The sequence below is a fragment of the Trematomus bernacchii genome, unplaced genomic scaffold (assembly GCF_902827165.1).
Source record: "Trematomus bernacchii unplaced genomic scaffold, fTreBer1.1, whole genome shotgun sequence".
NCBI lineage: Eukaryota > Metazoa > Chordata > Actinopteri > Perciformes > Nototheniidae > Trematomus > Trematomus bernacchii.
The window spans coordinates 5,928,297-5,943,562 of record NW_022987477.1 but is presented as its reverse complement, the minus strand read 5'-3'; the positions used below and the strand labels follow the sequence as shown (position 1 = coordinate 5,943,562).

General features: G+C 41.4%; 1 protein-coding gene across 1 annotated transcript in view; it reads right to left on the bottom strand.

Moving 5' to 3' along the window:
- The window catches only part of LOC117498181 (sodium channel protein type 4 subunit alpha-like), a 141,850-nt gene that overhangs the window by 46,183 nt on the left and 80,401 nt on the right, over positions 1-15,266 (bottom strand). Inside the window, exons 10-16 of the mRNA XM_034150267.1 lie at positions 15,047-15,188; positions 13,403-13,600; positions 13,089-13,259; positions 12,685-12,942; positions 12,268-12,393; positions 8,628-8,748; positions 6,043-6,281 (exon numbers count right to left, since the gene is read on the bottom strand). Of these exons, the coding sequence (XP_034006158.1) occupies positions 6,043-6,281; positions 8,628-8,748; positions 12,268-12,393; positions 12,685-12,942; positions 13,089-13,259; positions 13,403-13,600; positions 15,047-15,188 (1,255 nt within the window). The remainder of the gene's footprint in view (positions 1-6,042; positions 6,282-8,627; positions 8,749-12,267; positions 12,394-12,684; positions 12,943-13,088; positions 13,260-13,402; positions 13,601-15,046; positions 15,189-15,266) is intronic.

The following is a 15,266-nucleotide window of genomic DNA, read 5'->3' as shown; positions in this document are numbered from 1 at the left end:
AGTGTGTGTCTAGCGTGCATGTGAGAGTGTGTCCTCGCAGCAGCAGCCTCTTCCTGCTTGTTGTTCCAGAAAGAGGAAGATTCTGGATGTGACACAGGCTACGTGACACACTGTGTGTGTGCATGTGTGTCTGTTTCTAAGCATGTGTGTGTTTTACAAATAGTGTGTTTGCATGTTTGTTTGTTTGTGTATGATTGTTTTTGAAATGTGTGTTTTACAGGCAGTGTGTGCGCATGTGTGTCTTTCTCTTCAAATGTGTGTGTTTGTTTCACAGGCATTGTATGTGCAAAAAGCAATTTATGTGGTTCAAAGATGTGACTAAATTTCACACAAAAAAACAGGATCTTTCAGGGGTTACCTCTATTTACCACTACACACACATACACACAATCATACACATACACATGCACACACACCTACACATGCACACACCCATTCACACACACAGATGATCCTCTTACGGGCTCATTAACTCTGTAGTGCGTTGATTAGCTCCTCAACAATCACGCTGTTATTATTACCGGCATCAGGAGAGCCTCTCTTATCAGGATGTGAGTTTGAGGAGCTCTCAGACGGAAAGGTAGAGGGAAAAGGAGAATGTGAAATGAATCAGCCTCAGAGAGAATTTTAAACAAAATAGAAGCAGGCATGTCAGAGTGTTCCTCACATTAATGCAGTGTTACTGATCAGTGCACAGTGTGTGTAACAGTGTGTGTGTAAGATTGTGTTGACGTCAGACGTAGTGACGTTAATGAAGTTAAACACAGTTCAGCTGTCAAATATCAGCAGCAGCCTCTGGCACACACACAGATACTCCAGCTATCATATTATATAAGTATTTTATAAACTAAGAGGAGATGTTTAGGGGTTTATACGATTTGGAAAATATTGCAAAATGATATGAGATCTTCTTGAATTAGATTTGTATTCATCAATATTTTACTTTCATTTATTTTATTTTATTAATTTTTGAATGTCTTTTTGGTGTACCAGTCAACACTGTGTTGCCTAAAAAGTATTTTTAAGTGTTATTCTACAATTCTGGAATCAGGCTTGAAATGTTTTTCATCTGCAGGTTTGAATTCAAGCAAATCAATGCACTTTAGCAGCGTTTAACTTTTCAAAATGTGAAACTGATGCCGCGTACACAAATATTTCTCTTTGATAGATCTAAATGTTGTTGTTGGGGAGCAACAATAACTACCAAGTATCCACCTAAGAGTTAGGATGAACACAGCACGAACACACACAAATAGGTAGCCATACTACCAAATAATTCAAAATGGATGGAAAACTTGTTTGAGAGGGAATTCAGATCTTTGCTATTTTGTAAATATCGTTGTTTATGACACACATTAAGTAAGAGAACTTTGTGTTTCTGAGGACACGCTGATGCAAGTCTGAAACTCAGAGTGATGACTTTCAAATTCAGACACAGAGTCTGTGTGTGTGTTTCTGCAGAGGCAAAGTCTCTGATTCACTGACTGAGGGATGAAAAATACTCTGACCAGCTCGTGTGTGTGTGTGTGTGTGTGTGTGTGTGTGTGTGTGTGTGTGTGTGTGTGTGTGTGTGTGTGTGTGTGTCACTGGCTCACACATAGGGGATGTCAACATCAGCACTCACTAATAACAGTAACATCAGCAGAGAGCGGATGACACGGACTCTGTGTGTGTGTGTGTGTGTGTGTGTGTGTGTGTGTGTGTGTGTGTTTGTGTGTGTGTGTGTGTGTGTGTGTGTGTTTGTGTGTGTGTGTGTGAGAGAGAGAGTGTATACTTTGTTACAAGCAGACAGATGAGATGTAATGAGTAGGCACCAGGACACACACACACGTAGAGTTTCATAATACAGATGAGTCATTTGATTTAATCAATTTTCGGTGTTCCTAGAATCAGTTTTAAACCAACTAACGCTTTATACTTCACTTTATTCCTGGGTGTATTCACCCAAATGATTTGTTACGTTTGTTTTAGGTGTCGAGTTTCTCAGAGAGCTGTACTCCAAAAAAACAATGCAATGCATGTCCCCAAAATGTAAGCACCATCAAGCATTGCCCTAGTGCCCTTTAGCAAGGACAGCACAATGCTGACAACACTCTGTGTGTTTGTGGATGAGTATAGTTTATCCTCCAGTGTCCTCTCTCTACAAAGAAACTTCATTACAGCAGACGTTGAGGCTCATTTTTCATTCACACACTAACAAGACTGGGAGGCAGCAAGTATTTCTTCAGGCATTCAGACAAAATATCCACAAGGTCCTCAAGTCCTCCACAGGAGATAGAGGCACAGTTCGGGACAAAAAGTGTGAGGGGGCCGTGTTGAAAGCCTTCATGCAAAGATGAAGCATCAAGTTTCAAAAATGATTGTTGCTTACAGGATGCAGATACATGTGCAGAGGTGCATTGGTCATTTTGGGTGCTTTTCTTTGATTTGTGTGCATTTTTACTTTTACACTTAATACTTTATAACTTAACTTTATTTAAGTAACCTTTTTTTAAACAGTACTATTACATATAACAGTATTTTAACAGAGTGGTATCGGTACTCTTACTTGAATAAAACAGAATACTTTCCCACCTCTAATCAGTCTCCAGCAGGAGGATGTTGTCTCTTTTTGCACTACCAACTGTCAGTTGTAAATAAATGCCATATATCAATATGCATTTGTTTTTCCCCCACTGTGCCGACCCCTATCTGTAACTATTAGAGACGTAAAAGCTAAAGTACACTCAGGAGAGGAGGGGCTCTTTATGGATAAAAGCCTACACTAAATGGTATGCATCCTTTAAATACAGGCATGGAACTATTGACATGTGAGCAAAGCTGCAGAGCACAAAACAAACAACAACAAACAGAGGAAGCATTAGTACACATCGATCCTGTCAGGAATGTCCTGGCATGATCCTCAACACACTACCTTATATAACACACACAAACACACACAGACACACACACACTGACGGTCAGAGAGGCCAGCTAAATGCTATGTAAACATCTGAGGAGCTTAGAGGAATTATCCCATAAAGAACTTAGCGACTGCAGACTGCAGACTGAAATCGGATCCTTTTGACGTGACTCAGCTTTTGTCTGAGACCTGAACCGAATACATTTAATAAAGTTTAGACTGTTTACGCTGCAGAAGTATACAGACATTTTAAAGCCGCAGAGGAAATATTAGAGGGAGGTTATACAACAGCAAAGGATGGGGTGAAAGCATTCTGAGAGAATAATGGTGCATAAAATAAACCAATTATCACTTAATTATACGGTAGATATCACTCTCTATATGTGGGCACTGTGGCTGTGAGGCTTTGCGGTCGCTTTTAAAACGAATTGTTACGTGTTCGATCCAAACCATGTTATTGTATCCTTTGCCAAGATACTTAACCCTGAGTCGCTCAAGATGGCATAGCCAACAGTGTGTAAATGTGTGTGATTGTTAGCTTGCAAGTGGCACCTAGCTCTGTATGAATGGAGTGTGAATGGGTGGCTTGTAAATGTAAGGCACTTTAAAGAGTGGTGCGAAATGAGTCCTAAAACCCAGAAATGAGTCATTGTTAAACACTTCCTGTTCAACCGTTTGTAAGCCAATGTTTCTTTTCAACATATTTTTACTTAGAAGACTGAAATAAGGTCTGTGTTTAACACAAGCTGAACATATTTAAATATCGCATTGGTGAATTTAAAAATAGCGGTTGCTAAAAAGTGTCTAAATGAGACTAATAGATGTCATCTAAGGAAACATTAGCCACCTAAGCAGTGGTGACTCATGTGACCATGCTCAAGTGTACCGGGTTTTCACTCATCAAACTGTGGACAAACTAGGGGGGATATAATGCCTGATTGAAAGCCATGTTTGATCTGTTTATTATTTCTTTCTTTGTGGTCGATGAGGTGTTTTACTTCTTTGTGGCCACTTCAATCAAACCGAAAAGGTCCTTTTCCTGCGTAGATTTGAAAAATGCACCCCATTTCCTGCTCAGGTTTCCTGTGACTCTGCAGAGGATACGTTGGTGTATAGTTAATTGATTGATGGATATTAAAATGGGAATGAATCTCGTCTCTTTGCAGGTAACAGTTTTTATTTTTTTAAAAGGTCTACACGAGTGGTGCATGTATGAGACAGACAAAAAACATCTGAAAGCAGATTAGCAAAGTGGGGGGAAAGAGCCTCAAAACATAATTTCTGCATTTTGACAGGCCATTTACATGAAATGGATTTTATAAATAACACATTTCTTTTTTCAAAAAAGCAGAGTGAATAAAAGGAAAAATATTGGCTTCAAATGTTTGGGTGAACTGGGAAAAAGTAGGGCAGTAGGGTAGAAGCTAAATTACTGGATGTGTGAGAATTCTTTTTCACACAGTCTTGATTTCAGTCCTGAAAAAAAACAAAAAAAAAACATTTCAAATCTAAACTGTACTTATTCCTTCAGGTAAATTATTCACTGTACCTGAAAACTAGGTTATCATAGATGTTATAAAAGCATCTATCCGCTCTCAGTGTCCTGCCTTTAAGCACTGACCTGGTGATTGAACCGCACTGCTGCAGGCCGACAGCCCCTGTTTCTACTTTTACACTTTATTACCATTCTCTGCCCCAAACAGCTGCCTGCAGCCTGAACTGAGGAAACCTGACATCCATGGACAGATACGTGTGTGTGTGTGTGTGTGTGTGTGTGTGTGTGTGTGTGTGTGTGTGTGTGTGTGTGTGTGTGTGTGTGTGTGTGTGTGTGTGTTGGCAGGTGTGATCAACATGGTGCTCCTAGCAGTTCACACCTCAGGTGAAGCGATTAGCATATTGCATCAACCTATCAGCTGCTGTCAGATCAGCAGCACACCTGCGGGGTCGAACATGGCGTTAGTCACGCTGCCTAAAACACCCGACCCGGTTCTGTCAGATCCAATACTCAAACTCACCTCAACTTTCTAGTGAAGGACCAAAATAAAACAATCCTACAAGAGCAAAGAGTCGATTTGTCGGAGGTTCAGTCCAGAGGTTTGTAAATTGTACAAATGGGTTCGGGACAAATCCAAAGGTCTAAGAGTTGTTTCGCAAGCAGGATTCTTTGTCCCTCAATTTAACTCGCCTGGAGTTTGTTTATCCCACACAGTAAAGGAGGAGAAACCTGCTTTACACTCTTCCAAGAAAAGTTGGTACGATGTTCATCCAGATTCTTCAGAAGACCAAATCGCTCCAATTTAATATAGTATATTGATAAACGTTGTATAGTGCAAACAAAATGTATTTTCTTTCTTTCTTCCTTTGTGGAACTCAAGTCAGGCAGACTTAATTTGCAAATAAATGTTAACTGACAACTATTGGTCCACGGTCTGCAGTTGTTGCCTACCCTCTCCTTTCGAACCAGAATCTGCTTGGATTTTTCTCCCTTATTTTTCCTACATAGAAAAAGCATTCCATATAATGTTTTTACCAGCATGTCACTATACATGTTACTGCACGCAAGTTCTAGGACACATTTCACTGGGATGAATAAAATGCACACTCGATGGCAAAAGCTTTAACCCATCCATCCCTTCAACAATGTATCTATTTGTCCATCCATTTATCCATCCATCATTTATGTTCTCATATATCCATCCAACATCCATTTTGGTATCCATCTATCCTCCAACCACGCATCCGTCTATTTAACATCCATTTATCTATCCATCCTCCCACTCACAAACCAACTAATGGTCCATCCTTCCCTCAACCAACCAACCACTCATTCATCGATTCATGTTCCAACCATCTATCCATCCATCCATCAACCAAATATTTGTATTCATCCATCCACCATATTATCCATCCATCCACCATATTATCCATCCATCCATCCATCCACCCAATATATTATCCATCCATCCCTCCCTCCCTCCCTCCATCCATCCCTCCATCCCTCAATCTATCAATACACAAAGCTACCAATCAATTCATCAATATATATGTACATCCATCCATCCGCCCTTCTATTCTACCATCCACCCACCCGAAACAAACACACCCATCCCTCCTCCCTAACTCCCTCCCCCCCCTCCTACCAGGTTGCCGATGCTCAGCATGCCGTTGAACTCGTCGGTCATGGGGTAGTGCTCCATGGCCATGAAGAGCGTGTTGAGGACGATGCACACGGTGATGGCCAGGTCTAGGAAGGGGTCCATCACCATGATGTTCACCAGCTGCTTCAGCCTCAGCCAGGAGGGGGAGCACTCCCACACCAGGTACTTGTGGGCGAACACGTACCAGCACGGGTGGCACTTCTTATGGGCCTCCTCCAGCTCTGCAAACAAAGTGCATTTAGGACTGGTCAATTATAGATCCTTGGGAGAAGGGCTACACGATTTGAAAAAATAACTAAGTGTGATATTTAGAAAGGTATCGAATTCTAGTATGATTCGGAATATTAGAGGAAATGATCATTGTTTAATAATAATAAAACAAATATTTGTAAAAAAGGTATCTGCTGTTCAAGTCTGGGGTCCTCAGACAAGTTCATGTTAGAACGTTTTTGTTTTGAATCTAATCAAACCTTGCTGCCATTTTAAACTTTAAAATAAAGTAAGTATGCATGCTTCTGAAAATGTATGTGCATCACTTTCAGGTAACCCTAACATCCAAAACTGATCAGGTGTATCCTGATTTATTTCTAATACAGCATAATGGATAAAATAATAACCTCCTGTACTTATTTCCATCGTTGTTCCTGGTGTTCACATGCAATATTTATATCCTGTTGCCGTTTTTACAACATCATTTTTATCTTTTGGCATGGGGAGAGTATTATGTCCAAGTCTGGAGTTATTTGTGTTAAAGTCAAAGTCGAGTTGAAGAACTTTTATTGATTGTGTCGTTAACATTCATGACTCGAGTCCAAGTCATGTGACATGAATCCACACTTCTGACCAGAACACTCAATATTTAAGTAGCTTTTTAAATGTAATGTTATCAACTTTACGAAAAAACAAGGTGAAGGATGAAGAAGTTAAGTGGATTTACTCTCTTGTGGCCAAGAAGCCTCTTTATGTTAAATACAACTGTCAATAACAGAGAAATAGATAGAATAATTAGGAATGGAAAAAAAGGAGATAATAATGGTGTACAGATGGATGGACGGAGGACAAAAAATATCATTTTGAAAAGGTTTCTCCATGATGATCTGTTCTGTTAGAGCGGTGACTGCTGAGGGGAGAGACAGTGACTCAGCAGAAAAACACACACGCACACAGACACGCACACACACTGACATACGCACAAACACAAAAAAATGCAGATTTGGACGGATATGAACCAAAAAAAATCATGAATATCATCAAACAGACACACACTCATGGAAAAGAGCTCGTGGTTAATGAGGGAAACCATCATAATATACATACACACAAACAGACACACACACAAACACACACACACACACACACTCTTTCTTTCATTCTGTCTCTTTTTTCCCCCAACTCTCTCACACAAACAAAGCCAGTGTCCCCCTGGGGTTGGTTTGGGCAGCGACACACACACACACACACACACACACACACACACACACACACACACACACACACACACACACACACACACACACACACACACACACACACACACACACACACACACACACACACACACACACACACACCACACACACCACACACACACCACACACACACACACTCACACCACACACACACACACACACACACACACACACACACACACACACACACACACACACAATAGAGAAAAACTCTGATATCATTACACAATTACACACGCATGCAGACAGTCTAGAAGCACACGCATTCACACTTCACAAACTCACTTCCGATGAAAAATTCAAACAAAACATGGTTACACAATCCCACACACACACACACACACACACACACACACACACACACACACACACACACACACACACACACACACACACACACACACACACACACACACACACAACACACACACACACACACACACACACACACACACACACACACACACACACACACTCACACACACACACACACACACACACACACACACACACACCAACACACACACACACACACATAGAGAAAAACTCTGATATCATTACACAATTACACACGCATGCAGACAGTCTAGAAGCACACGCATTCACACTTCACAAACTCACTTCCGATGAAAAATTCAAACAAAACATGGTTACACAATCCCACACACACACAATCAACCACTCAACACATGTGCAACACACACACACACACACACACACACACACACACACACACACACACACACACACACACACACACACACACACACACACACACTGAGGTAAAAAGTCAGACAAGGTTACAGTCCGGTATTAAAGGGGAATTTCAGTATTCAGCATGGACCCTGTTTTTACATATCTTTGTGTCAGACTGACTAAAGGGTTGAACATTTTCTGAATATGGTCCAGTATTGAGACCTTTTTAATGGATTCACAGACACTGATGCTCAATATTTTTAAAAGTCTGAAATACATCTGAAGGACTATGGATTGCACGAAAGAAGCAACGTCTTTGTATGTGTAAACCTAATTTGTGATAAATCTGATTCTATTATGTTTATTGACTCCCTGTATTTTCAGTTGAGTGTTTGTGCTCACCCTCCATGGCGTCGGTGAGGTAGCTGGCCGCACTGAGAGCCCTCCCTCTCTGCACAGAGCCCTGCAAGGATGAAGGGCGAGGTAACAGCATGGTGCTGAGCTCCGTGGTGGAGGTGGGGACCTGTGGGGGAGGGGTCATTCAGGTTATTATGGGGTTTTATAATTAGGTGCCAAAAAACAATAAACACTCTTTATTCTAACACATAGAGGACATACAAGCTGTAAAAGACAAACACACATTCATTGGTTACAAGCACACACAGATTAATGTCAGGTCAAATAGGTCAAACAGTGTTGTGATTTCCATATCTGTGTGTGTGTGTGTGTGTGTGTGTGTGTGTGTGTGTGTGTGTGTGTGTACCTATTATCACCAGGGCAACAGATAGGTGATGACTGATGTTCATTGAATCAGAGAAATCAGTGTGCCATTGCTGTTTTTGTGTGTGTAGCTCTGGCTTATTTCTTCTTATTTATTTAGCGCCTCTGGAACTAACTGCTTAAATTAAACTACGTAATCAACCACTACATTTTAAACTTAAAGGTGGGGTATGTAATTTGATTTCAGAAACACTTTTTGTTATATTCCATGGAATGCTCTTAACATCCCGATAGCAATGAATATCTGAAGTGCTTTGACAATAAATACATAAAAAAATGTCATCTGTGGAAGCCGTAGCGCTGTAAAAAGCACGACCAATCATTTTAGCCGGCCCGGCAAAAATAACTGGATGGCCTACCTGCCTGTCAGCCTTCCATCTCGTGCACAAATTTATCTCGTGCCCTCATTGGTCATGTGCGCGTTCGTGTGTGTTGGAGGAGGGGCTTTGTAAGGAAGTGGCAGATTTTTTCCGGTTGTGTATTTTCAAATTCTAGCGCACTCGAGCTGGTTTCTCCAAAATGACCTACCCCACCTTTAAATGTCCTATTCAAGAACTTATGCTATGTTAACCATTTTTTACCAAGTTTCATAAAAATGGGGCTGGTATTTTTCTGTAATCGTGGACATACTGTCCTTGCAGAGGTTATTAAGTTGTTTTTTGGTAGGGCTAAAGAAAGTTAATAAATATGAGTATAAATTACACTCTGTAAAAAGTTAGCAAAAATGCTAATTTAAGTCTGTGTGTGTGTGGAGGGGTTCTTTGTGGGGGGGGTCCTCCAACGAGACGTGACGCATGGGCCTGAAGGTGGCCACCCACCATAACACCTACATCCTGTCCGCAGGGAAGCACACACACACACTCACAAACACACACACACACACACTCTCAAAGCAGCATGCACTGATTTAGCTTCCTTAGCGACTGTGCGTTGTCGTGGTAACATTTCCTCACCCTCTCCTCTCCATCAGTCTAAGCAGCAGGATGAAGGTTTTAATGTTTCTCTGGAAGCTCAATATAAGTCTTTAAAAAGCTTCTTTGATCATCTGGAAAAAGCATCTCCACAAAGCTAAAAACGGGCCTGTTTTTCTGAAAAACTCTAAAAGGTTGACTTTCTAGAGAGATGTGATTCTTACGAACAAATGATGATCTTATAGATTACAGCTTTTGCTATAGAATAAAGTAGCCAACAGTATATATAGGAGCTACTTAAGATAGGCTCCTGTACTTGTAGCGAAGTATTTTCAGTGTGTTATTCTTCTACTATGATTTAATCTCCTTTGTCTTCTTCTGGTTATATAAGAGTGTAGTTTCTGGGGCAAGTGGAGGCGTGTTTGTGCTCCTGATCCTCTGACCTACTGCCTGACGGGGAAAAGACTGAAGACAAGTTTTAAATAAATGTAATCCCTGAAGACGTGGGGATGTCTGCTTTCTGCTGCAGGTTTATAAAGTTCTTCTGTAAAGTGAGAGATTAAACTTAAAAGAAAATATATTTACAGTCTGAAAGATGTTTCAAGTGATACTGTCTATAACGCAACAGAGAACAAGTCACGTATAAGTAATGGCTAGGAAAATGTACATTTTAAATTAAATAAATAATGTACAAATTAAAGATTTAAACATATGCAAATAAAATGCAAATATATTAAAGATTATTTGGAAAATGTCAGAAAAATATCCTGAAAAACATTTGAAACATGAAATGTATGACAAATATCAATAAAATATATAAAATAATTTTTTTTTAAATAAATACAACATCGGATATTATTATTGATGAAACTATTAATAGTGTTATTTACTTTAATACAAAAATAATAATAATAATACAGAACAATAGTGTGATAAATGTTTGATAAAAATGTCCTTTTGGCTTTGGGGACAATGCAGTCAGCAGTGTAGAAATACACTGAAGGAAAATGCATTCAGAATCTTGCTAAAGTATTAACATCAACATATTCTTGTTTGCCCTAAATATGTCTGCACAATAAAATAGATGGAAGGTTATGTACAGAAGGAAACCCACTGACATCCCTAGAATTATATTGAACACAAATGTATAATTTATATTTTACAGTGTTCTTTTTGTTGTTGGGAATCGCAAAAAATATGTCCTCAAAAACCTTAAATGCTGGTGTTAAGGTGAGGGTACAGAGACCCAATGCGTGTTCCTGTGAAACTCCATAAACCCTAAGACAAAACACTCAAGCGCGCGCACACACACACATGCACACACACTCTCCCTCTCTCTCTCTGTGTTTGGTCACTGAGTCATGCAGTGTCAGTGTGATCTGATTATCATCTCCGCTGCTTGTTTCTGAAAAGACATAACACAGGATGTGTGTGTGTGTTTTTTTTCTCCGTGTGTCTGTGTGTGTTTCCAGGCACACAGCTGAGTTCCTGGATGTTAACAGCCTTGCAACAGAATACTGAGAAAATATAAAATGAATTGCAGCGTTAGAGCCTGAAGTGTGTATGAGCAACATGTACCTTCAGCCTGAAACTGGACAAACCTATTGAATTATTTTACATATATACACATTTTATTTGTGTTTATTCTTCTACAAAAATAAATCTTAGAGAGAAAATGATTGCGTTTTGACTGACAGCTTTTGTTACTGAAAATTGTACTTTCACGCAACCGTCAAGAAACCCAATTGTTACTCTGTTTTGTCTTTTCAGTGTTTTTTCAGTATCAGTAAGTAGTATTAGAATGTAACTAAGTACATTTACTCAAGTATTATAATCATTTGTACAACATTAATGTACTCTAATTTTAAACAATTTTATACTCCATTACATTTAAACAGGAATTATTTTACTTTTAACAGGTGTGTTGGTGTATGTGTGTGTGTGGGCAAAGGCTGGTATGTGTGGCCGTAGTCCATGATGCCATAGCACTGACACTGTGGGTGCTTGGATAGTGTGTGTGTGTGTGTGTGTGTGTGTGTGTGTGTGTGTGTGTGTGTGTGTGTGTGTGTGTGTGTGTGTGTGTGTGTGTGTGTGTGCATAGATGGGGGGAATACCACAGTGTGTTATCTGAGAAGGCAGATATGACTGTGTGTGTGTTTGTGTGTTTGTGTGTATGTGTTGTATGTGTGTGTGTCTTTAGCCCATGATATCAGAGGGGAGTTATGCAAAGCACTGATTCATAATTCACATGTCTGAGTGTTGAATGGCTGCAGTCTGCACCATTGTTTCCACTGCGACACACACACGCACACACACACACGCACACACGCACACACGCACACTGTACTCACACTCTCCTCCTTGACCTTCTCCATGGTGCAGGCGGGCAGCTGCCCTTGCAGAGGTGGGGGGGAAACCCCGTTCTGGTCCATGGCCACAAACAGCTTCCCGTTGACGTTTAAAGTTGGATAAAATACCTGAAAACCCACACATAAAGAGAAATATTAACATGTCTGGAGGCCTTTTATGAACACCACAATGCTTTGGAATCAGGGTCCAAAATTAGGAGCCACTGTTAAATAAACAAATAAAAAAAGATATATCAAGGCAATTCACCATGTTTTTTGTGCAGTGTCCCTGGTAAATAAACAAAAACACTTAATACAAATAAAATAACGTGTGTCCCTATTTAATAATCGAATAAATAATACAGAAAAACAGAACAAAGTTTAGTTGATGTACCAATTTTTTATTTTGCATATTCTTACCTGGGAGTTCCTGCTGGCGTTGCTGTAGGTGCTCGGCCTGCGTTTGGGCCAGGGGTGGGGCAGGATGCCACTGAAGGTGCCCCCGCTGTAGGTGCGCCCCCCCACGCCCTCCGTCACGTCCCCCGGCACGCTGTACTCATCGTCAGCCATCTCCCCTTCCGACCCCCGACTCCGCAGGCGGAAGTTGAAGATGGAGGACACCTGACTGCTCCTCCGCGTCCTGGAGGAGAAGGAGCGGCCCAGGAGGGGGTGGAGGGGCTGCAGGAGAATACAGTATATTTAAATCTATTAACTAATACTGTCACTTTTTGGTATAATTACATTGTTTTATAATGACACTATTGTTTGAATATCTTTTTTCTATATTTATTATTTTATATTAACACAGATTTCTCAGCACTTACCTTCCCCCCCTCCATCAAGTCCACCTGCAGCAGCTTCTCCTCTGATAGGTTGGCCTCCACGTCGCCCACGCCCACCAGCGCCTGGCTCCGCCTCCTCTCCTCCGATCCGTCCAATGGGAGGACGAACGGGGACAGATCCGGTGACATCATCGAGTCCGAGTCCAGAAGCTTCTGCGCAGCACCCTAAGGAAAGAAATTGCCATGTGTCTTTCAAAGTAATACGAAATAAAAGTAACTGAAAGAGGAATTTACAACTACACCATTCTATTACAAATGTAAATCCCTGTCAGCAGCCTTGATGGAGGTGTAATCACCTGCTGCTCCTTCTTCAGCCTCTCCATGGCAACCTGAAACTCGCGCTCCTTCTGGCAGGCCTCAGCGATGGTGGCCTGGTTCTGCTCTTCGTACGCCATCGCCACTACGGCCAGGATCAGGTTCACCAGGTAGAAGGAGCCCAGGAAGATCACCACCACAAAGAACACCATGTAGGTCTTACCTGCAGAACGCAGTGTCTGCACAAACACAAAGAAACCGGACAAAAATGCAGGAGTGAAATTCCTATCTCACAGTTACTTTAGTCACTGAAAACTAGAGGGAAAAAACTGAATCCTGTTAGTGTCCAGCTGTAACAATCCAGATGAGAAAAGAGAAGAGCTGATAACGTTTTGGAGTTTAAGTTTCGAATGTTAAGGTGGGTGTATAAAGGTATCAAGGTGTATAGGTGTGAAGGTGTGTACAGTAGATGTGTTTTTTGTCCCCTCTTGCTAAGACATGTGTATACTCTCCATTCCTGTTCATGTGTCCTCTCGCAAATATTACTGGCCCCGTGCATCTCCTAATCGTTGTAACCAGCCTGCTCTCGTCTATCCCACATGCTCCACTGAGATCCAACATCTAGTTACAGGTGGCCTGTGGAACTGCCAGTCAGCTGTTCCTAAGGCTGACTTCATTTCTGGCTACGCTTCCCTGCAGTCTCCGGATTTCCTTGCTCTCACTGAGACCTGGATTACTCCATCCAACACATCCAACCCAGCAGCTCCCTCCACATCCTTCACCCATACACCCAGACCCACTGGCAGAGGAGGTGGCACTGGTCTCCTGCTCTCTCCCAAATGGAGCTTTTCCCTCTACCAACTACCTAACTTCACTCCTTCCTCCTTTGAATTCCATGCTGTTACTGTAACCCATCCTATACAATGAACCATTGTTGTTCTCTACCGTCCACCAGGCGCCTTGGGGGACTTCTTGGAGGAATTACATCATCTCCTCTCACACATCCCTGAAACTGGGCCTCCCACTGTACTTCTCGGAGACTTCAACCTCCAGACAGAGAAGATATCTGAATTAATATTTATTTTAACTGCCTTTGCTTTCTCACTGTCTCCATCCATGTCCTTGATCTCACCATGCGTACCATGCTGTGAATGGTTCTGGCCCTTCCTACATCCAGGACATGGTTAAACCATACACCCCAGCACGTGCACTCCGCTCTGCATCAGCCAAGCGGCTCGCTGCACCCTCACTGCGAGGGGGACCCAAGTTCCCATCAGCAAAAACACGTCGGTTTGCTATCCTGGCTCCAAAATGGTGGAATGAGCTCCCCATTGACATCAGGACAGCAGAAAGCTTACACATTTTCCGGCGCAGACTGAAAACTCATCTCTTTCGACTCCACTTCGAGCAATAAAATGAAAAAATAAATAAAAAGCACTTATATACTAACTATGCACTTATATACTAACAAAGGACTGGCTTATCTAAAACCAGTTGAGTAGCACTTAAAATGGTTTGGCTCTAACCTAATGTACTTATATGATTCTGTTTTCTTCAAGTTTGTATCTTCTTGGTCGAATGCACTTATTGTAAGTCGCTTTGGATAAAAGCGTCAGCTAAATGTAATGTGTTGTAAAGGTGTGTACCGTAGGTGTGTTATAAATGACTAAAGGTGTAGACTTTACCTGGTGGTAGAGGTTCTCCCAGTAGTCCTGCGTCATGAGGCGGAACAGAGACAGGAAGGCCCAGCCGAAGCTGTCGAAGCTGGTGTAGCCGTAGTTTGGATTCCTGCCTGCCTTCAGACAGTCAAAACCATCCGGGCACTTCCTGAAACACACACACAAACACACACAAACACATTATATACAGCATGACCAGAATCTTAAAGAAGGTCATCAAAATAAT